The 22119-nt window shown below is 36.0% G+C and overlaps 1 protein-coding gene across 2 annotated transcripts in view; it reads left to right on the top strand.

Annotated features, from left to right (window-relative positions):
• The window catches only part of LOC106701126 (uncharacterized), a 466625-nt gene that overhangs the window by 296645 nt on the left and 147861 nt on the right, over positions 1-22119 (top strand). For both annotated transcript variants that reach the window (XM_070365414.1, XM_070365413.1), the window contains exon 11: positions 18397-18480. In XM_070365414.1, the coding sequence (XP_070221515.1) occupies positions 18397-18480 (84 nt within the window). The remainder of the gene's footprint in view (positions 1-18396; positions 18481-22119) is intronic.

The raw sequence follows: 22119 nt of genomic DNA, 5'->3' as shown, positions 1-22119 counted from the left end.
CCCTCTCCAGCATTTATTGCTTGTAGACTTTTGGATCGCAGCCATTCTGACTGGCGTGAAATGGTACCTCAGAGTGGTTTTGATTTGCATTTCTCTGATAATGAGTAGTGTTGAGCATCTTTTCATGTGTTTGTTAGCCATCTGTATGTCTTCTTTGGAGAAATGTCTATTTAGTTCTTTGGCCCATTTTTTGATTGGGTCATTTATTTTTCTGGAGTTGAGCTGTAGGAGTTGCTTGTATATTTTTGAGATTAGTTGTTTGTCCGTTGCTTCATTTGCTATTATTTTCTCCCATTCTGAAGGCTGTCTTTGCACCTTGCTAATAGTTTCCTTTGTTGTGCAGAAGCTTTTAAGTTTAATTAGGTCCCATTTGTTTATTTTTGCTTTTATTTCCAATATTCTGGGAGGTGGGTCATAGAGGATCCTGCTGTGATGTATGTCGGAGAGTGTTTTGCCTATGTTCTCCTCTAGGAGTTTTATAGTTTCTGGTCTTACGTTTAGATCTTTAATCCATTTTGAGTTTATTTTTGTGTAAGGTGTTAGAAAGTGTTCTAGTTTCATTCTTTTACAAGTGGTTGACCAGTTTTCCCAGCACCACTTGTTAAAGAGATTGTCTTTAATCCATTGTATATTCTTGCCTCCGTTGTCAAAGATAAGGTGTCCATATGTGCGTGGATTTATCTCTGGGCTTTCTATTTTGTTCCATTGATCAATATTTCTGTCTTTGTGCTAGTACCATACTGTCTTGATAACTGTGGGTTTGTAATAGAGCCTGAAGTCAGGTAGGTTGATTCCTTCAGTTCCATTCTTCTTTCTCAAGATAGCTTTGGCTATTCGAGGTTTTTTGTATTTCCATACAAATTGTGAAATTATTTGTTCTAGCTCTGTGAAGAATACCGTTGGTAGCTTGATAGGGATTGCATTGAATCTATAAATTGCTTTGGGTAGTATACTCATTTTCACTATATTGATTCTTCCAATCCATGAACATGGTATATTTCTCCATCTATTAGTGTCCTCTTTGATTTCTTTCACCAGTGTTTTATAGTTTTCTATATATAGGTCTTTAGGTTCTTTAGGTAGATATATTCCTAAGTATTTTATTCTTTCTGTTGCAATGGTGAATGGAATTGTTTCCTTAATTTCTCTTTCTGTTTTCTCATTATTAGTGTATAGGAATGCAAGGGATTTCTGTGTGTTGATTTTATATCCTGCAACTTTACTATAATCATTGATTAGTTCTAGTAATTTTCTGGTGGAGTCTTTAGGGTTTTCTATGTAAAGGATCCTGTCATCTGCAAACAGTGAGAGTTTTACTTCTTCTTTTCCAATTTGGATTCCTTTTATTTCTTTTTCTGCTCTGATTGCTGTGGCCAAAACTTCCAAAACTATGTTGAATAGTAATGGTGAAAGTGGGCACCCTTGTCTTGTTCCTGACTTTAGAGGAAATGCTTTCAATTTTTCACCATTGAGGATAATGTTTGCAGTGGGTTTGTCATATATAGCTTTTATTATGCTGAGGTATGTTCCTTCTAGTCCTGCTTTCTGGGGAGTTCTTATCATAAATGGATGTTGAATTTTGTCACAGGCTTTCTCTGCATCTATTGAGATAATCATATGGGTTTTATTTTTCAATTTGTTAATGTGCTGTATAATATTGATTGATTTGCGGATATTGAAGAATCCTTGCATCCCTGGGATAAAGCCCACTTGGTCATGGTGTATGATCTTTTTAATGTGTTGTTGGATTCTGATTGCTAGAATTTTGTTAAGGATTTTTGCATCTGTGTTCATCAGTGATATTGGCCTGTAGTTTTCTTTTTTTGTGGGATCTTTTTCAGGTTTTGGTATTAGGGTGATGGTGGCCTCATAGAATGAGTTTGGCAGTTTACCTTCCTCTGCAATTTTCTGGAAGAGTTTGAGCAGGATAGGTGTTAGCTCTTCTCTTAATTTTTGGTAAAATTAAGCTGTGAAGCCGTCTGGACCTGGGCTTTTGTTTGCTGAAAGATTTTTGATTACAGTTTCAATTTCCGTGCTTGTGATGGGTCTGTTAAGATTTTCTATTTCTTCCTGGTCCAGTTTTGGAAAGTTGTCCTTTTCTAAGAATTTGTCCATTTCTTCCTCGTTGTCCATTTTATTGGCATATAATTGTTGATAGTAGTCTCTTATGATCCTTTGTATTTTTGTGTTGTCTGCTGTGATCTCTCCATTTTCATTTCTAATTTTATTGATTTGATTTTTCTCCCTTTGTTTCTTGATGAGTCTGGCTAATGGTTTGTCAATATTATTTATCCTTTCAAAGAACCAGCTTTTGGCTTTGTTGATTTTTGCCATGGTCTCTTTTGTTTCTTTTGCATTTATTTCTGCCCTAATTTTTAAGATTTCTTTCCTTCTACTAACCCTGGGGTTCTTCGTTTCTTCCTTTTCTAGTTGCTTTAGGTGTAGGGTTAGGTTATTTATTTGACTTTTTTCTTGTTTCTTTAGGTGTGCCTGTATTGCTATGAACTTTCCCCTTAGGACTGCTTTTAAAGTGTCCCACAGGTTTTGAGTTGTTGTGTTTTCATTTTCATTACGGTATGTGTAAATTTTGATTTCTTTTTTGGTTTCTTCTGTGATTTGTTGGTTATTCAGCAGCGTGTTGTTCAGCCTCCATATGTTGGAATTGTTAATAGTTTTTCTCCTGTAATTGAGATCTAATCTTACTGCATTGTGGTCAGAAAAGATGCTTGGAATGATTTCTATTTTTTTGAATTTACCAAGGCTAGATTGATGGCCCAGGATGTGATCTATACTGGAGAAGGTTCCATGTACATTGAGAAAAAGGTGAAATTCATTGTTTTTGGATGAAATGTCCTATAGATATCAATTAGGTCTAACTGGTCTATTGTATCATTTAACGTTTGTGTTTCCTTGTTAATTTTCTGTTTAGTTGATCTATCCATAGGTGTGAGTGGGGTATTAAAGTCTCCCACTATTATTGTATTATTGTTAATTTCTCCTTTCATACTTGTTAGCATTTGCCTTACATATTGCGATGCTCCCGTGTTGCGTGCATATATATTTATAATTGTTATATCTTCTTGGATTGATCCTTTGATCATTAGGTAGTGACCATCTTTGTCTCTTTTCACAGCGTTTGTTTTAAAGTTTATTTTATCTGATATAAGTATTGCTACTCCTGCTTTCTTTTGGTCCCTATTTGCATGGAAAATCATTTTCCAGCCTTTCACTTTCAGTCTGTATGTGTCCCCTGTTTTGAGGTGGGTCTCTTGTAGACAACATATGTAGGGGTCTTGTTTTTGTATCCATTCAGCCAGTCTTTGTCTTTTGGTTGGGGCATTCAACCCATTTACATTTAAGGTAATTACTGATAAGTATGATCCCGTTGCCATTTACTTTATTGTTTTGGGTTCGAGTTTATACACTGTTTTTGTGTTTCCTGTCTAGAGAATATCCTTTAGTATTTGTTGGAGAGCTGGTTTGGTGGTGCTGAATTCTCTCAGCTTTTGCTTGTCTGAGAAGCTTTTGATTTCTCCTTCATATTTGAATGAGATCCTTGCTGGGTACAATAATCTGGGCTGTAGGTTATTTTCTTTCATCGCTTTAAGTATGTCTTGCCATTCCCTCCTGGCTTGAAGAGTTTCTATTGAAAGTTCAGCTGTTATCCTAATGGGAATTCCCTTGTGTGTTATTTGTTGTTTTTCCCTTGCTGCTTTTAATATTTGTTCTTTGTTTTTGATCTTTGTTAATTTGATTAATATGTGTCTTGGGGTGTTTCACTTGGTTTTATCCTGTTTGGGACTCTCTGGGTTTCTTGGACTTGGGTGATTATTTCCTTCCCCATTTTAGGGAAGTTTTCAACTATTATCTCCTCAAGTATTTTCTCATGGTCTTTCTTTTTGTCTTCTTCTTCTGGGACCCCTATGATTTGAATGTTGTAGCATTTAATATTGTCCTGGAGGTCTCTGAGATTGTCCTCATTTCTTTTAATTCGTTTTTCTTTTATCCTCTCTGATTCATTTATTTCTATCATTCTATCTTCTAATTCACTAATCCTATCTTCTGCCTCTGTTATTCTACTATTTGTTGCCTCCAGAGTGTTTTTTAATTTCATTTATTGCATTATTCATTTTATATTGACTCTCTTTTATTTCTTCTAGGTCCTTGTTAAACCTTTCTTGCATTTTCTCAATCTTTGTCTCCAAGCTATTTAACTGTGATTCCATTTTGATTTCAAGATTTTGGATCAATTTCACTATTGTTATTTGGAATTCTTTATCCGGTAGATTCCCTATCTCTTCCTCTTTTGTTTGGTTTGGTGGGCTTTTATCCTGTTCCTTTGTCTGCTGGGTATTCCTCTGTCTCTTCATTTTGTTTAAATTGCTGAGTTTGGATTGTCCTTTCTGTATTCTGGCAGTTTGTGGAGTTCTCTTTATTGTGGCATTTCCTCGCTCTGTGTGGGTTTGTACAGGTGGCTTGTCAAGGTTTCTTGGTTCGGGAAGCTTGTGTCGGTGTTCTGGTGAGTGGTGCTGTATTTCTTCTCTCTCCTTTCGAAGACTTGGGTTGCTTTCTGGGTGCCTGATGTCCTCTGCCAGCATTCAGACGTTGTTTTGTGGAATTTACTCGGCGTTTAAATGTTCTTTTGATGAATTTGTGGGGGAGAAAGTGTTCTCCCCATCCTACTCCTCCACCATCTTAGCTCCTCCCTCTATAATTACTATCTTTGTGGCCAAGGATAAATCCCTTACTTCTGTGAGACTATCTGCAACTTTTCTGTATTCTGAGGAATAGTTCCAAATACAGTGTCTGACAGATAGTAGATACTCTAAAGTACAGTAATTATTATTAGTATTTACTTCCCATATAACTTTAGGTTGTTGAAATAAGATCATTTCTAATTTCATTATTTAAATTTACTTATTCATATTATAATTAATAAAGAACAAAAAATTTCCCTAATGTCATCCAGGACACGAAAGAAAACAGCTCTCCTTTTATTAACACCAGAATGGACTTTATAAATATTGTCCATGCCTGTGACCCACCTCATCAGATTCCAGTCAATGCAGCCTGTACCCTAGGACAGAAAAAAAAATAAAATTCTATGACAGACTGAAAGGCATTCAGCCTTCCACATCTGTATTTCTTGTTATATAATACTGAACTTAATAGTGCATTTTCAGGAAATTATAAGATATCCTGATATTGAAGTAGTACTACCATAGAAGTATTTTATAGATTGTTAAATATTTTCTGTTTCCAGCTGTACCAAGAAACCATGGGACACAGCAGTCATGGGGCAGGTGCATAAAGAATATATTTACCTTAACTTTGTAAAGTTTACAAAAGATAGAATGGAAATGCTGAAGAAAACCTTTGATCTATTTATAAAGTGCATCCTATACAAATTATAAAATACTATCACTGAAAGGGGAAAGGGATCATCTGTTCCAACCGTCTCATTTTATATAGAAAAGGATGAGGCTCAGAAAAGAAAAATGATTTGCTTAATTATATTAGAGTTTTGTTGCTTTTATTCAGTTGCTCATTCATGTCTCACTCTTTGTAACTCCATGGACTGCAGCATGCTAGGCTTCCTGTCCTTCACTGTCTCCCTGAGTTTGCTCAAACTCATGTCCATTGAGTCAGTGATGCCATCCAAACATCTCATTCTCTGTCATCCCCCTCTCCTCCTGCCTTCAGTCTTTTCCAGAATCAGGGTCATCTGCATATATGAGGTTATCTATATTTCTCCCGTCAATTTTGATTCCAGCTTGTGATTCATCCAGTCTGGCATTTCACATGATGTACTCTGCATATAAGTTAAATAAACAGGGTGATAATATACAGCCTTGACGAACTCCTTTCCCAATTTTGAGCCAGTTTCTTGTTGCATGTCTGCTTCTCACTTTTGCTTCTTGACCTGCATACCTGTTTGGATTTATTGAAGCCATTATGAATATCTCATTCATTAGTTTTTCCTTTAAAATTCTTTGGTTAGTTTATCATCTCTCATAACTCTTATTTTAAATATTGCTTCTAATTATTTTCTACAGATACCTCACAGAAACAGTTTCACCCTGAGCAAACTCTTAGTCAAGTAAAATAAAAATAGTCTTGTGAGTGTAATATTTCGTGAAGCGATCAGACAGGTTAATTAGTGACACTTCTTTGGGAATGGGACTTTGAAGGAGTTCCATCTTTGTTTTGCCTCCTCTAGAGGGTACTAAGATATGGGTTTCATCATAATTTCAGACTGTTTGTTTACCATTGACAAGTGAAATGAGACTAGGACAAGTGAAAATGTCACAAAACTTGCTATTTTTAGTGAGATTCCACCGGTTTTCTTGAATAAATTCTTAATCATTGCTGCAAACCTTTTGTTACTTTCCAGAGTTCTGAAAAGTTATTCTGATCATTTTTTTTTCTAATTTCCTCATTGCTTTATTGAAAGCAGGAATTTTTGTAGGTCTCTATGCTTGATATCAGTCTAAACTATATTAACTGAAGAAGTGAAAGTGAAAGTTTCTAAGTCCTGTCTGACTCTTTGTGAACCCATGGTCTATAGAGTCCATGGAATTCTCCAAGCCACAATACTGGAGTGGGCAGCCTTTCCCTTCTACAGGGAATCTTCCCAACCCAGGGATCAAGCTCAGGTCTCCCACATTGCAGGTGGATTCTTTACCAGCTGTAACAAATGAAGTCCAAGATTACTGGAGTGGGTAGCCTTTCCCTTCTCCAGCGGATCTTTCTGACCCAGGAATGAAACTGGGGTCTCCTGCACTGCAGGCGGATTCTTTACCACCTGAGCTATCAGGGAAACCCCATTCTTCTTCAACTGAAGAAGAATAGCATGCCAAAACAAAGTTATTAACTAAGTCACAAGAGAATTTCAGACCCAAGGTAATGTACAAAGCCAAATTTGAAATATTTTTAATAATCTCATGCCTATTTTGAGATTTTGAAAATGAAAATATTGGTATATAATGGTATTATATACCATTAGAAGCCATGGTATCTAATATTCTACTTATTTAAAGTGAAAGCTGTCTTTATTGTAAGTATACATTTTTGGACACAGTAAGGGGCTGATATTTGAGGATTTAAAAAATATTTATATCAGATTCATTGGCAGAAATTGTGTCAACTAGCCGCTCTCTTTCATTAAATATGAATGCTTTTAGTTGCAGTTATAAAGCTGTTAGAAATGTTAGATTTTAAAATGATATAAAAATGTGAAGAAAATTAGAGAAGTCTCTTTTTTCAGTACTACAGGAATCATACAGTCTGATTAACAGAGTAGATGTAGGATATTTAAAGCATTAAGAAGGAAAGAAAGTAGGCACATATGGCTCAAGAATTTTCATGTTTGTTTACAAGGCAGGTCTATTAGCTTTTGACGTAATCTTTACATAATATAATAGCAACCAAAATAGGCTTCCCCATTTGTATACTTACCCAGTGTTAGGATTTAAGAAAATATGGGTGTTTATTCATATTTTTCACAAAGTAGAACATACTGTTGAATCAGCAAAGATTATGTTGGTATATCTTCACAAAGCATGGCCACGTTCTACAATTGAGAGTGATAGGAGTTGTTTAAATGGCTTGAAAAGAAAAGTAAATGTTTGGAAGTGCTTTTGAGGGAACAGAAATCAGGCATAAAAAATATTGGCAGCACTGAAAGTCCAACTGAAATTTCCAGAGGAAATATCAAGAATTAAAAGCTGGTTAAGAAGCTAGAAAGAGGAAAGTCATGTTGTGGAACAGGCAAATATTGGTACTTGAATTCTGTGATTAGAATTGTAGGGATGGAAATTTGTTGATTTATCTTTTATGTTTTTTATGCAACTTTGTTTTATGTATTTAAATATCCAATATTTCTGTCTCTGGATCCCACTTAAGTTGTGTATTTTAAATTTAGCTAAATTATGCAAAGTTTAATGATTTGCATACCTGCAGAAAAATTTAAAGTAAACAGCTGATTTTCATTTTGACAATCTTGAAGTCAAAGAAAGTCCTGATGTGGCAAATAAAATAGTATCACTCTCTCAGGTAGTAGTCCATAGGGTATCACAGAGTCAGACAGGACTAAAATGACTGAGCATTCATGCACTAACAGAACAGTAATTTTACCTGAGTCTAGAGTAAGCCAATAAAATACCTTGAAAAGTTAAAAAAAAATATATGTTATCTTTTTAAAGAGACTAAAAGAAGCTTTGTTTATTCTGTCATACATTTCAGGACTGACCTAACATTCCTAATGTCATACACCATAGTTTTGTTTTCTTTTGTTTTATTCCAGCTGGCAAATAAAGTAAATTCACCATCATAGGTAAACTACTGCCTTTTCCATTTATGCTGTTGTTTATGCTGCCTCCTGCTGAAACTATTCTCAGTAATTTATACTTTTTTAAATTCTTATCATCATTTTAAACCCATTTAATAATATCTTCCATGAAACTTTTAATAATTATTCTTTGTCAAGAATAATAATTAATAACATTTACTGAGACTGAGCCAGATCTGCCTTTGAGTGTTTGAGTGTCTCCTGTGGAGCTATGAGTCAGCAGTGGCCTGCTGTAGCGGCAGGGACTCTGGGTGCAGCAGACCTGGGTCACACAGCTTGTGGCCTAAGCCCTCTTGGAGGAGGTCGTCATTAACCCCACCATAGAGCTGCAGAGCAGACGACCCACAAACTGTAGAACAATTACACCAAATAAATTATCGCACTGTTAAAAAAGTTACAGGACCCACAGTAAATTTCCCAACCTGGGGATCTGGCAAAGGGATAGAGAACCCCCAGGGAATTTGACTTTGGAGGGCAGTGGGATTTGATTATAGAACTTACACAGGAAACAGACTCTTGAAGGCACAAACAAAACCTTGTGCACCCAGGAGAAAGGAGCAGTGACCCCACAAGAGACTGACTCAGACTTACCTGTGAGTGTCCAGGAGTCTCCAGCAAAGGAATGGGTTGGTGGTGGCCTGCTCCAGGTTTGGGGGCACTGAGTTCAGCAGTACATGAATGGAACCTTTTGAAGGAGGACGCCATTATCATTACCTCCACAATAGTTTGGTTTCAGGCCAGACAACAGGGAAGGAGCACAGCCCCACCCATCAAGAGAAAATTGAGCTAAAGATTTACTGAGCATCGTCCCGCCCATCAGAACAAGAACTAGTTTCCCCCAGTCAGTCTCTCCCATGAGGAAGCTCCCATAATCCTCTTATCATTCTCCATCAGAGGGAAGACAGAATGAAAACCACAATCACTGAAAATGAATCAAACTCATCACATGGACCACAGCCTTATCTAATTCAATGAAACTTTGAGCCATGCCATAAAGGGCAACCCAAGACAGACGGATCATGGTGGAGAGTTCTGACAAAATGTGGTCCACTGGAGAAGGGAATGGCAAGCCATTTCAGTATTCCTGCCTTGAGAACCCCATGAACAGTATGAAAATGCAGAAAGATATGAAACTGAAAGATGAGCTCCCCATGTTGGTAGGTGCCCAATATACTACTGGAGAAGGATGGAGAAATAACTCCAGGAAGAATGAAGAGACAGAGCCAAAGTGAAAACAACACCCAGTTGTTGATGTCCCTGGTGATGGAAGTAAAGTCTTATGCTGTAAAGACAAATATTGCATAGGAACTTGGAATTTTAAGTCCATTAATCAAGGTAAATTGGAAGTGGTCAAAGAGGAGCTGGCAAGAGTGAACAACATCTTAGAAATCAGTGAAGTAAAATGGACTGGAATGGGCAAATTTAATTCAGATGACCATTATATCTACTACTGTGGGCAAAAATCCTTTAGAAGAAACGAAGTAGCCCTCTTAGTCAACAGAAGAGTGTAAAATGTGGTACGTGGGTTCAATCTCAAAAATGATAGAATGATCTCTGTTCAAGTCCAAGGCAAATGATTCAGTATCACTGTAATCCAAGTCTTTGCCCCCAAGCAGTAATGCTGAAGAAGCTGAAGTTGAACAGTTCTATACAGACCTACAAGACTTTCTAGAACTAACACCCCCCAAAAGAAGATGTCCTTTTCATCATAGGGGACTGGAATGCACAAGTATTAAGTCAAGAGATACCTGGAGTCACAAGAAAATTTGGCCTTGGAGTTCAAAATGAAGCAGGGCAAAGGCTAACAGAGTTTTGCCAGGAGAAGGAACTAGTCATAGCAAACACCCTCTTCCAACAACACAAGAGATGACTCTACACATGGACATCACCACATGGTCAATACCGAAATCAGATTGATAATGCTCTTTGCAACCGAAGATGGAGAAGCTTTATATACTCGGCAAAAACAAGACTGGGATCTGACTGTGGCTCAGATCGTGAACTCCATATTGCAAACTTCAGAATGAAATTGAAGAATGTAGGGAAAACCACTAGGGCATTCAGGTGTGGCCTAAATCAAACCCCTTATACAGTGGAAGTGACAAATAGATTTAAGGAATTAGATCTGATAGAGTGCATGAAGAACTATGAATGGAGGTTCATGACATTGTACAGGAAGCAGTGATCAAGACCATCCCCTAGAAAAAGAAATGCAAAAATCACAATGATTGTATGAGGAGGCCTAACAAATAGCTGAGAAAACAAGCTAACGGCAAAGGAAGAAAGGAAATATATACCCATGTGAAAGCAGAGTTCCAAAGAATAGCAAGGAGAGATAAGAAAGCCTTCCTCAGTGATCAATGCAAAGAAATAGAGGAAAACAGTAGAATGGGAAAGACTAGAGATCTCCTCAAGACAATTAGAGATACCAAGGGAACATTTCAAGCAAGGATCGGCACAGTAAAGGACAGAAATGGTATGGACCTAACAGAAGCAGAAGATATTAAGAAGAGGTGCAAAAATACACAGAAGAGCCATGCAAAAAAAAATTTCATGACCCAGATAATAATGATGGTATGATTACTCACCTAGACTCAGATATCTTGGAATGCAAAGTCAAGTGGGGGCCTTAGGAAGCATCACTATAAACAAAGCTAGTGGAGGTGATGGAATTTCAGTTGAGCTATTTCAAATCCGAAGAGATGATGCTGTGAGAGTTCTGCACTCAATATGCTAGCAAGTTTGGAAAACTCGGCAGTGGCCACAGGACTGGAAAAGGTCAGTTTTTATTCCAATCCTGAAGGAAAGCAATATTAAAAAATGTTAAAACAGCCACACAATTGACCTCATCTCACATGCTAGCAAAGTTATGCTCAAAGTTCTCCAAGCCAGGGTCCAACAGTATGTGAACAGAGAACTTTCAGATGTTCAAGCTGGATTTAGAAAAGGCAGAGGAACCAGAAATCAATTTGCCAACATCCGTTGGATCATAGAAAAACCAAGAGAGTTCCACAAAAACATCTACTTCTGCTTTCTTGATTACACCAAAGCATTTGACTGTGTGGATGAAAACAAACTGTGGAAAATTCTTCAAGAAATGGGAATACCAGTCCACCTTACCTGCCTTCTGAGAAATCTGTATTCAGGTCAAAGGCAACAATTAGAATTGGACATGGAACAACTGACTGGTTCCAAATTTGGAAAGGGCTACAACAAGGCTGTATATTGTCACTCTGCTTATTTAACTTATATGCAGAGTACATCATGCGAAATGGTGGGCTGCATGAAGCACAAACTGGAATCGAGATTGCTTCTTTAGTTATGAAGAACTAAAGAGCCTCTTGATGAAAGTATACGAGACGTGTGAAAAAGCCGCCCTAAGACTCAACATTCAGAAAACTAAGATCATGGCAACTGATCCCATCACTTCATGGCAAATAGACGGGGAAACAATGGAAACAGTGAGAAACTTCATTATTTTGGGGCTCCGAAATCACTGCAGATGGTGACTGCAGCCTTGAAATTAAAAGACGCTTGCTTTTTGGAAGAAAAGCTATGACCAACCTAGACACCATATTAAAATCAGAGACATGAATTTTCCAACAAAGGTCCATCTAGTCAAAGCTATGGTTTTTCCAGTAGTCATGTATGGATGTGAGAGTTGGACTATAAAGAAAGCTGAGCGCTGAAGAATTGATGCTTTTGAGCTGTGGTGTTGGAGAAGACATTTGAGAGTCCTTTTGACGGCATGGAGATCCAACCAGTCCATTCTAAAGGAAATCAGTCCTGAATATTCATTGAAACGACTGGGGCTGAAGCTGAAACTCCAATACTTTGGCCACCTGATGTGAAGAACTGACTCATTGGAAAAGACCCTGATATTGGGAAAGATTGAAGGCAGGAGAAGGGGACAACAGAGGAGCAGATATTTGGATGGCATCACTGACTCAATGGACATGAGTTTGAGCAAGCTCTGGGAGTTGGTGATGGACAGGGAAGCCTGGCATGCTTCACACCTGGTGTTGGGTCACAAAGAGTCAACACAACTGAGCCACTGAACTAACTAACCCAATAACTTCATTTTTGTTATAATATCGTGTATATGATGATTATTAAAAACTAAAGGAAAACTCCCATATTCCACATAATCATTCATTAAAATAGTAGAAATTTAGGAAAGTTGGATTTCCCAGGTATCTCAGCTGGTAAATAATCTGCCTGCAATGCAGGAAACTATGATTCAATTCCTGGATTGGGATGATCCCCTGGAAGAGGAAATGGCCACCAGCTCTAGTATTCTTGGCTGGTATATTCCATGGACAGAGGAGCCTGGCAGGCTACAGTCCATGTGGTCACAAAGAGTCAGACATGACTGAGCAACTAAGCCCAGCCAAGGTTGGGGTAGGCCGTCCAAAAGTTAATGTACTTTATAACCATAATCCCAACAATAACAATAATATTCTCAATAAAATATTAACACCATCTTTAACAGTCTTAGACCTTGGGGCTCATAGTTTCTCTTCCAAGATATTTGTACTTGAAGAAACTCATTTTTTTAAAAAAATATAAATTTATTTATTTTAATTGGATCCCACCTCCCTCCCCATCCCATCCCTCTGGCTCATCCCAGTGCACCATCCCCGAGCATCCTTTATCATGCATCAAACCTGGACTGGCGATTCGTTTCACATAGAAACTCACTTTTAAGTTCTGGTTCTATCTACATTAAAATTATGAACCAAGAGGCTGCTGCTGCTAAGTCACTTCAGTCGTGTCCAACTCTGTGCGACCCCATAGACGGCAGCCCACTGGGCTCCCCCGTCCCTGGGATTCTCCAGGCAAGAGCACTGGAGTGGGTTGCCATTTCCTTCTCCAATGCATGAAAGTGAAAAGTGAAAGTGAAGTCTCTCAGTCGTGTCCGACTCTTCGAGACCCCATGGACTGAAGCCTACCAGGGTCCTCCGTCCATGGGATTTCCCAGGCAAGAGTACTGGAGTGGGGTGCCATTGCCTTCTCCAGGACCAAGAGGAACCTGGTACAAGAAAATGGAAGTACCTTCCTTTATTGCCAGTAGAGTCTTTGAAAAGCAATAATTTTCCTGTGTTAAAGTACCTAGGAATCTGGAAATGACACTTTAACGATTTTTCTTTATTGCAAGTTAAAGTGTCACTTCCAGATTCCTAGGTACTTTAACACAGGAAAATTATTGCTTTTCAAAGACCCTACTGGCAATAAAGGAAAGTACTTCTGTGGGATTTATAGTGCTTCCACAATGTCTTCATATAATGTTAAAACTTTCTCTTTAATCGTGTTAATGTTTGCTTCTGAAAATTTCAAAAAATTAACATACTGAAGAAAATTATACCATTTCAAATTTATTCTGATACTATTCCCCTTTTATCAATTGCATATGAACTAATTTTCAATAAAGAAATGTACCTCGTAGCAGAACAAGCTGTATTTACCATAGACCAAGAACTAATCTAAATTCTTTACATATATTAACAGATTTAATTCATATCAACATGTGCTATTATCCCTATTTTTTAATTTAAATTTATTTATTTTAATTGGAGGCTAATTACTTTACAATATTGTATTGGTTTTGCCATACATCAACATGAATCTGCCATGGGTATACACGTGTTCCCCATCCTGAATCCCCCTCCCACCTCCCTCCCCGTACCATCCCTCTGGGTCATCCCAGTGCACCAGCCTCAAGCATCCTGTATCCTGCATCAAACCTGGACTGGTGATTCATTTCTTACATGATATTATACATGTTTCAATGCCATTTTCCCAAATCATCCCACCCTCTCCCTCTCCCACAGAGTCCAAAAGACTGTTCTATACATCTGTGTCTCTTTTGCTGTCTCGCATACAAGGTTATCGTTAACATCTTTCTAAATTCCATATATATGTGTTAGTATATCCCTATTTTATAGACAAAAACACTTGATACACAGTCATTGAATAGCTTACTCAAATTTACACGCCAAAAGTATCTGAATGGGATTGAATTTCTGGATAACAATTCTTAACTACAATATATCACTTCTCTGAAAAAAAAAAAAATTGCTTTAGTTTGATTCCTGTAACATCGTTTTGGTACTTTTTTGGTACTTAACACATCCTATCTGTTGTGTAGCATTCATTTACTCTTTGTGAAACCATGTGTCATATTTGGTTCAGAATATGTAGTAACTAGAATTTTTATCTTTATAATATCTTTTGCTGCATGAACTTGAGTGATTTGCATGTTATCTCTGTGTCTTCTTATTTACAAAGAGATAAATTTAGGTTGTCATCTCATGTCAGCTCTTAAATTTTGTTTGGATATCATTCTCATATACACATATATTAACATTTAGCATTTTCTGTGCACCCATATGGTGTTGGTGCTCTCTTTCAGATTTCACTGCAAGATTTTTTTTTTTTTTTAATTTTCTATTATTAGAAGTTCTTGTAGTATTCCTGACTCTTATGGCACTTTTCTTTCTTGTAGTATTCCTAACTCTTATGATGAATTACTTTTATACCAGTGTATCTACATTTCTTGACTTTATTGTTTAGTTCAACAAACATTTATGGAGCCCCTACTTTGAGCAAGCTCTGGGAGCTGGTGATGGACAAGGAAGTACGGTATGCTGCAGTCCATGGGGTCGCAGAATTGGATATGACTTAGCAACTGAACTGAACTGAACTATGGGCTAGGAATAAGGAACAAAAATAAATACCATATGGTTTCTGTCCTTGAAATATTAGCGGTTGATTTGTGAAAACTCTCTAGTTCCTAGTCTCAAGAAATCGCTTGTTCTTTTTAAAATGTTTTCTGTGTCTTTTTACTAAAATATCATCAATACTGATTTCAAAACTGTCTCTTTAAGCACATTTTTGGTAACTGACTATATTACATGTCTGATAAAATTTAGAAACTAACATTGAAACAAGCTATTATGAAAAAAATGCTGAATTTTGTTAACTTTTATTAGTACTGTAGTGTTACTATACTATGCTCTTAGTTAACATAATAGATTTAAAGCAAAGGGGAAAAAATAGCTCTTTTTTTAAGAAAAACATATTTGTCAGCTAACCAAATGAAAACCACAAATGTTTAAGCACTAATCTATAGTCTTGAAATTGTACTGCTACTATAAGGGAAAAACATATCTGCTTATTTTTGTTGTTATAATCCAATTATATATATTATATGGTATATACTATTGTATTATATGGTATAGTATGTGGAATAAAGATATTAGGTAGTATGCTATAATATGAAACTTATAAAATGTTTTGTATATAATATATAATATTATATATCATATAATATATAATAGTATACAGTTGCATATGGCACACTAAGATTTAAAATGCTTTGTTTCTAGCCTGAATATGAGTTATTTTATTCCTTATCAAATAAAATTAGACTTTAGAGTTTATATTCAAATGATTTTATTTACTGCAACATTATTTTTTAAGTTGTAGGAAGTAAAAAATGAAAGTCCTTTCCCCAGAAGTAGTCACTGTTAACCATATATTGCATATCCTTTCTGACTTTTTCCAATTCATACACAAACCTGAAATTTGATTTTAAAACCATATTATTTATTTCAACATAAGTCAAAAGAAATCTGAAGTGCAGAAAGACCCTTTTGTACTGAGCTGAAATAAGGTAAAATGTAGCCCACTCCACTATTTAAAGTTAGTGTCCCTTTCTTGCATCCACCTGCATCTTGAGGGCCAGTGTCACCTGTGTTATTCTTAGTATTCAACCTCAGAGTAGTAAAAACTGTGAATTTCTGTCTTCAACTCTCTCACTATATTTTAGTCAATTTTTAGTTCATGGCTACAATTTATCAAATCTGATAAAATTATGGTTGAAATGCTACTTTTTCTTTCTGAGATTTCTTTGTCAAAACAATAACCCATGAATTTTGATTTCAGCTGTTTAAAGGGTATTCAGCCTATCAAATTATCTCTAATCAATCCACATTTAGACTTTCTCTTGAGAAACCCTGCTAAGAATTAAAAGGGGATATTGTCACTATAACTATTAATTTCAACAAGTATGATAGAATTTAACTGACTTTATGCTAAATGACTGAGGATAGTTTTAAGAACTAAGTTAAAGCACAATACTAGCTAATGTTCAAAGTAGGAAAGAATCAACAAAGTTTAAAATTATTTTTTATACATGCATTATGGTTGTGTTAGTTTTCAGTGAAATACTCTAAAGTCATGGGTACTCACTCAGCAAGGAAAATGGACTTGAATTCACAAAAGCATGTTTAAATTTTACTCCCCAATTTTTACATCAAGGATCCCACCAACATTTTTTATTACTTGACACATGATATTTGGTGATCTCTTTCATATTCTGAAGACAAATACTGATAAGTATTAGAGTTTGTGAAGCCCACATACAAAATACTTTATTTGCATTATCTCATTCAATCTCCACAACAGCCATGTGAGGAAGATATTAATAGTATCCATATTTTACAAATAGGGACATCCTTGGTGGCTCAGATGGTAAAGAATCTTCCTGTAATGTAGACTTGGGTTTGATTCCTGGGTGAGAAGATTCCCCTGGAGAAGGGAATGGCTACCCAGTCCAGTATTCTTGCCTAGGAAATCCACGGACAGAGGAGCCTAGCGGGCTACAGTCTATGGGGTCACAAAGAGTCGGATACAACTGAGTGACTAGCACTTTCATTTTACAAATAAGGAAAGGGTATTCAGTTTAATTTTTAGGGTTTAATTTCTAAAGAGTTTAATTTTCCCAAAGGTACACAGCTTATAAAATCAGAGCCAGGACTCAAAATCACTGGCTCCAAATGCCATGCATCAAAGAATGCTAAAAGACATAGGAAATTAATACTGGAAAAAAGTGAAAAGAAAAGGTAATTGGAAATTACCTGAGACAAATATTATCTGCTTCATAATATTATCGTTGACAGTTTTTAGTGCTGTTAATTCTGATATGAACTGATGTGTTCAGACTGTGTTAAGATCAAGGCTTTTCATATAATGTTAGATGTTAATATACTCAGCTTTGAAGTGGTAATAGGTATAATCTAATCTAGTTGATGTTCTAATCTAGTTACCCTCTAGTTGATTTTCTAATCTAACTCTATACCCTCTAGTCGATTTTTCACACATACAAATGCCCCATTTTTGACAAGTTCTTCTTTCCACTTGTACCCACTTTTTGAATTGTACTAATCTCGCATTTCTACCCAGGAATAGAATGAAATTTAAGATTTTCCAACATATTTGTATATAGTATATTTCTCCAAATATCCATATTATGTAAAACAATATTAATATGACACTACTAAGAGATTTAATAGTCATAAGGACCTAAAAATAGAACCTAGCATGTAGTGTTATATTAAGATTGTTAAATAAATAAATCTATTATTATCTTTATAATACAAATTTAGACTTCTATATTTATTAGTCTAGTTTAGTGATTGAGTCTGCCTGCAATGCAGGAAACCTGGATTCGATCCCCGGGTTGGAAAGATCCCCTGGGAAGGTGAACGTCTACCTATTCCAGTATTCTGGCCTGGAGAATTCCATGGACTGTATAGTCATGGGGTCACAAATTGTCAAATACAGCTGAGAGACTTTTGCTTTCACTTTCTTTAGTGACTGAACATGTGGGATCCAGCACCAAACTACTTGAGTTCAAATCCCAACTCCAGTACTTACTACCTGTGTGACTTTGGCCAAGTTAATTTAATTCTCTGACCTTGGTCTCCTCATCTGTTAAATGTGCTAGGGAACAGTACCTGCCTTGAAATTGTTGTGACAGTCAGAATTAACATAGAATAATGCCAGACATATAGGAAGTACTCAGTAAATGTTAACTGTTTGTACAATCATCATTGTACATGTGCAGTGTTTATGATCTGATTTTTGTTCACAAATATATTAAAAAGCTGATAAAGATGTCTGGGCCTTCTTTAACAATCTTGGCTTCCTTTTTATAGCACATTAGGCTTTATATTTCATGGGATTTTCACTTTTGCTTTTAGCCAATTGCCCTTGAGCCTGAAACAGTGAGTTTCTCAATGGAACATGGACCTGACTATGTTTCTCCAACTCAGCATCTATCAGTGGTGAGTAGGTTGAATTCTCCATTGTGAATATTGAGAAGTTAACTATTGGGGGGAAAGATACAGAAACTTCAACACTTAAATAATATTCCATATGTAGTTTGAATTCAAGGATTTAGATATAATTTATTTTATTACAATATTATTTGAACTCAAATAGAATCATGCTGCTATGGACTATAGTTAAGATTCCATTTCAGTAGTCTTACAAGAACAATTCAGTATTTATTCATTTATTTATGTAATCATAATTTATTGAACGAACAGCCTGAGTGCTATTGATGGCTATATGTGGTCTTTATTTCCTTCCCACATAAACATGGGCTAATATTCAATTTTTGATCCTGTTGACTCTTCTTTCCTTGAAACTTCATGTAACAATTATATTTTCTGTAACCTTCTTATTTTTTTCTAACTTCTCTGATTCTCAGTTGGTTTCTCCAGTTCTTATTCCTTAGCATGGCATATACACAACCCTTAAAGATAGAATACCCCCTCAAAATAAGATACCAACCAAATTTCCAATTTCAATCCCTGCAGCCTCTTGTCCTAGTCTACTAGCCGTACCAGAATACTCCTACATCCTTAAATATTTCATATATTCTCACTCTATTATTTTTGTTCATATTTTTCTCAGTGTTCAGATTCCCTTCCAATCCCTTCTCTGAGTGATTCTTTTTTATTGAAATATAGTTGACTTATAATACTATATTAGCTTCATGTGTACAGCACAGTAATTCAGTACTTTTATAGATTATACTCCATTAAAAGTTATTATAAGACAATGTCTATAATTCCCTATGCTATATAATATATCCTTGTGCCTATTTTATACTTATTAGTTTGTATCTCTTAATCCTGTACTCCTAATGTGCCCCTCCACTTTTCCCTCTCCCCACTGATAACCACTAAGTTGTTTTCCATATCTGTGAGTCTGTTTCTGTCTGATTATATACATTCACTTGTATTACATTTAAGATGGCACAGGTAAGTGATATGATACAGTATTTATCTTTCTCTGCCTGAGTTATATCACTAAGCATAAAATTCTCTAGATCCATTCACCATAAAACTCCTAGAAAGACAGAGCACTCTCTGACATAAATCATAACAATATTTTGAGGCTGTTTCTCCTAAAGCAAAGGAAATAAAAGCAAAAATAAACAAATTGGACCCAATTAAACTTAAATGTTTTTGCAGAGCAAAGGAAATCATTGACAAAATGAAAAGACAACCCACGGAATGCAAGAAAATATTTATAAATTATGTGATAAACAAGGTGTTAATATCCAAAATATACAAACAGCTTATACAATTCATTACCAAAAAAACAACCCAATGAAAAATTGGACAGAAGACTTGAACAGACATTTTTCCAAAGAGGGCATACATGTGGATAACAAACACATCAAAAGATGCTCAGCATCACAAATTATTAGAGGAATGCAAACCAAAACCACAATGAGTTATCACCTCACACCTGTCAGTGGCTATCATCAAAATATCTACAAATAGCAAATGTTAGCCAGAATATGGAGAAAAGGGAACCCTTGTACACTGCTGGTGAAAGTGTAAATTGGCACAGCCACTGTTAAAAATAGTATGGAAGTTCCTTAAAAAAAAAAAAAAAAAAAAAAAATAAGACTAATGTATAAGCCAGCAATTCCATTCCTGGGTATATATATGGGGGAAAAAAAAAAAAGTGAATACACTACTTTGAAAAGAAACATACATCTCATTGTTCATAGTAGCACTATTTACAATAGCCAAGACATGGAAGCAACCCCCAAAGCGCCCACCAACTGATGAATGGATAAAGATATGGTATATACATATTGAGTTGACTGAAAAGTTCATTCAGGTTTTTTGCTATGCTAAGTCTCTCAGTTGTGTCCAAATCTTTGTGACTGCATGGACTGTAACCTGCCAGGCTCCTCTGTCCATGGGCATTTTCCAGGCAAGAATACTGAAGAGGGTTGCCATGCACTCCTCCAGGGGATCGAACCCAGGTCTCTCACATTGCAGACAGATTCTTTTGGTAACATGGAAAAACTTGAATGAGCTTTTTGGCTAACTTTGTGTGTGTGTGTGTGTGTGTATGTGTGTGTACACATCAAAATATTACTCAGCTATAAAAAATGAATTCTTCCATTTGTAGCAAGGTGAATAGACCTCAGGAATATTGTGCTTTGTGAGGTAAGTCAGACCAGTTAATTCTTATGTATTCTTCAACATTAAATTCAAATGTCATTTCTCTTGTGACATCTTGCCTGACACCTCTGGGTAGAACTAAGTAGCTTCTTCTTTCTGGTCATGTGGCACTTTGTAAATAATACTTTCAAACAGCTCATCACACTGCATTCTAGTCAGTCTGTACCATCTTTTATTATTGATGTTTGTAATTACAGCAAATACCATAGTAATTTTCACGTTGTAGGAATGTAATGTTTGTTGATGGATGAATATGTGATTGAATGTATGTAGGTATAGATGAATGGATGGATGAATGAATGGGTTGTCAATGTCCTATACCGTAAGGCCAAGCCAGAAAAACATGATAAAGTATGAGTAAACCAAAGGTATTATGTCATCCACTAGGTTTAGAGAATAGAAAAACAAAATTGAAATCAAATTTTGATTAACACAGTGGGTTCTGATATTTTTATTCTGCTAAATCCATTATTTCTGCCAAAGGAAAGGAAACCTTATAATCCAGTCCTAATTATATGGGATCATTTACTCTTCCAGGGATATAAATACACAAGCACTATGTCCTATAGTGTTTCTGGCCCCTCTGACAAGATCATAAAGTAATTAAATTCTTCCAACTTCTACTCTTGCATTCACAAAACCAGTTTACCACATTAATATAGTTATTCTCTTACCGGATCCTGTCATTTATTTTGGAAACATCAAATAATATATAAGTACAAGAAAAATAAAATTGTTTAGATAATTAAATAGCAGCAACTTTACAGGTGATATCCAGAAATTCTTCACTTCTGTTCCCAAAAAACATGAACCAGAATATATCATATTAAGAAATAAGAAATTATTCTATCTAACCAGCTCAGTCTTCAGTTGAGACATGTAAACAAATGTTTGGAATTTTCTCATATATAAATTATAATATTGATTTATTACATAACAAAAATACACGGTTGATTATAAGTATATAGGAACCTCATATTATCAGTGTTATAATAAAATATTTGAAAGACAGAAATAAATCCTACATTTTTCTTGCAAAATCGGAGTTATGCAGTATCAAGTAGCCACCTTTTAGGAGAAAATGTGGATGAAGTCCTAATTTAGTTTATTCATCATTAAAAGCTAAGTTATGAGGATCAAAAAAAAAAAGAAAGTGTTAATCGCTCAGTTGTGTTTAACTCTTTGCAACCCCATGGACTGTAGCCCACCAGGTTTCTCTGTCCATAGAATTCTCCAGGTCAAAACACTGGAGTGGGTAGCCATTCCCTTCTCCAGGGGATCTTCCTGACCCAAGGACTGAACCAGAGTCTCCTGCATTACTGGCAGATTCTTTATTGTGTGAGCCACCAGGAAAGACCAAAAGAGGCACTAATTAACATCTAATTCAGAAAGTATTACCATCAGTCATGTTTATAAGTTCTGGCTGTTCCA

The sequence above is a fragment of the Bos mutus genome, chromosome X (genome assembly GCF_027580195.1).
Source record: "Bos mutus isolate GX-2022 chromosome X, NWIPB_WYAK_1.1, whole genome shotgun sequence".
NCBI lineage: Eukaryota > Metazoa > Chordata > Mammalia > Artiodactyla > Bovidae > Bos > Bos mutus.
This window is presented reverse-complemented; position numbering and strand designations above follow the sequence as displayed.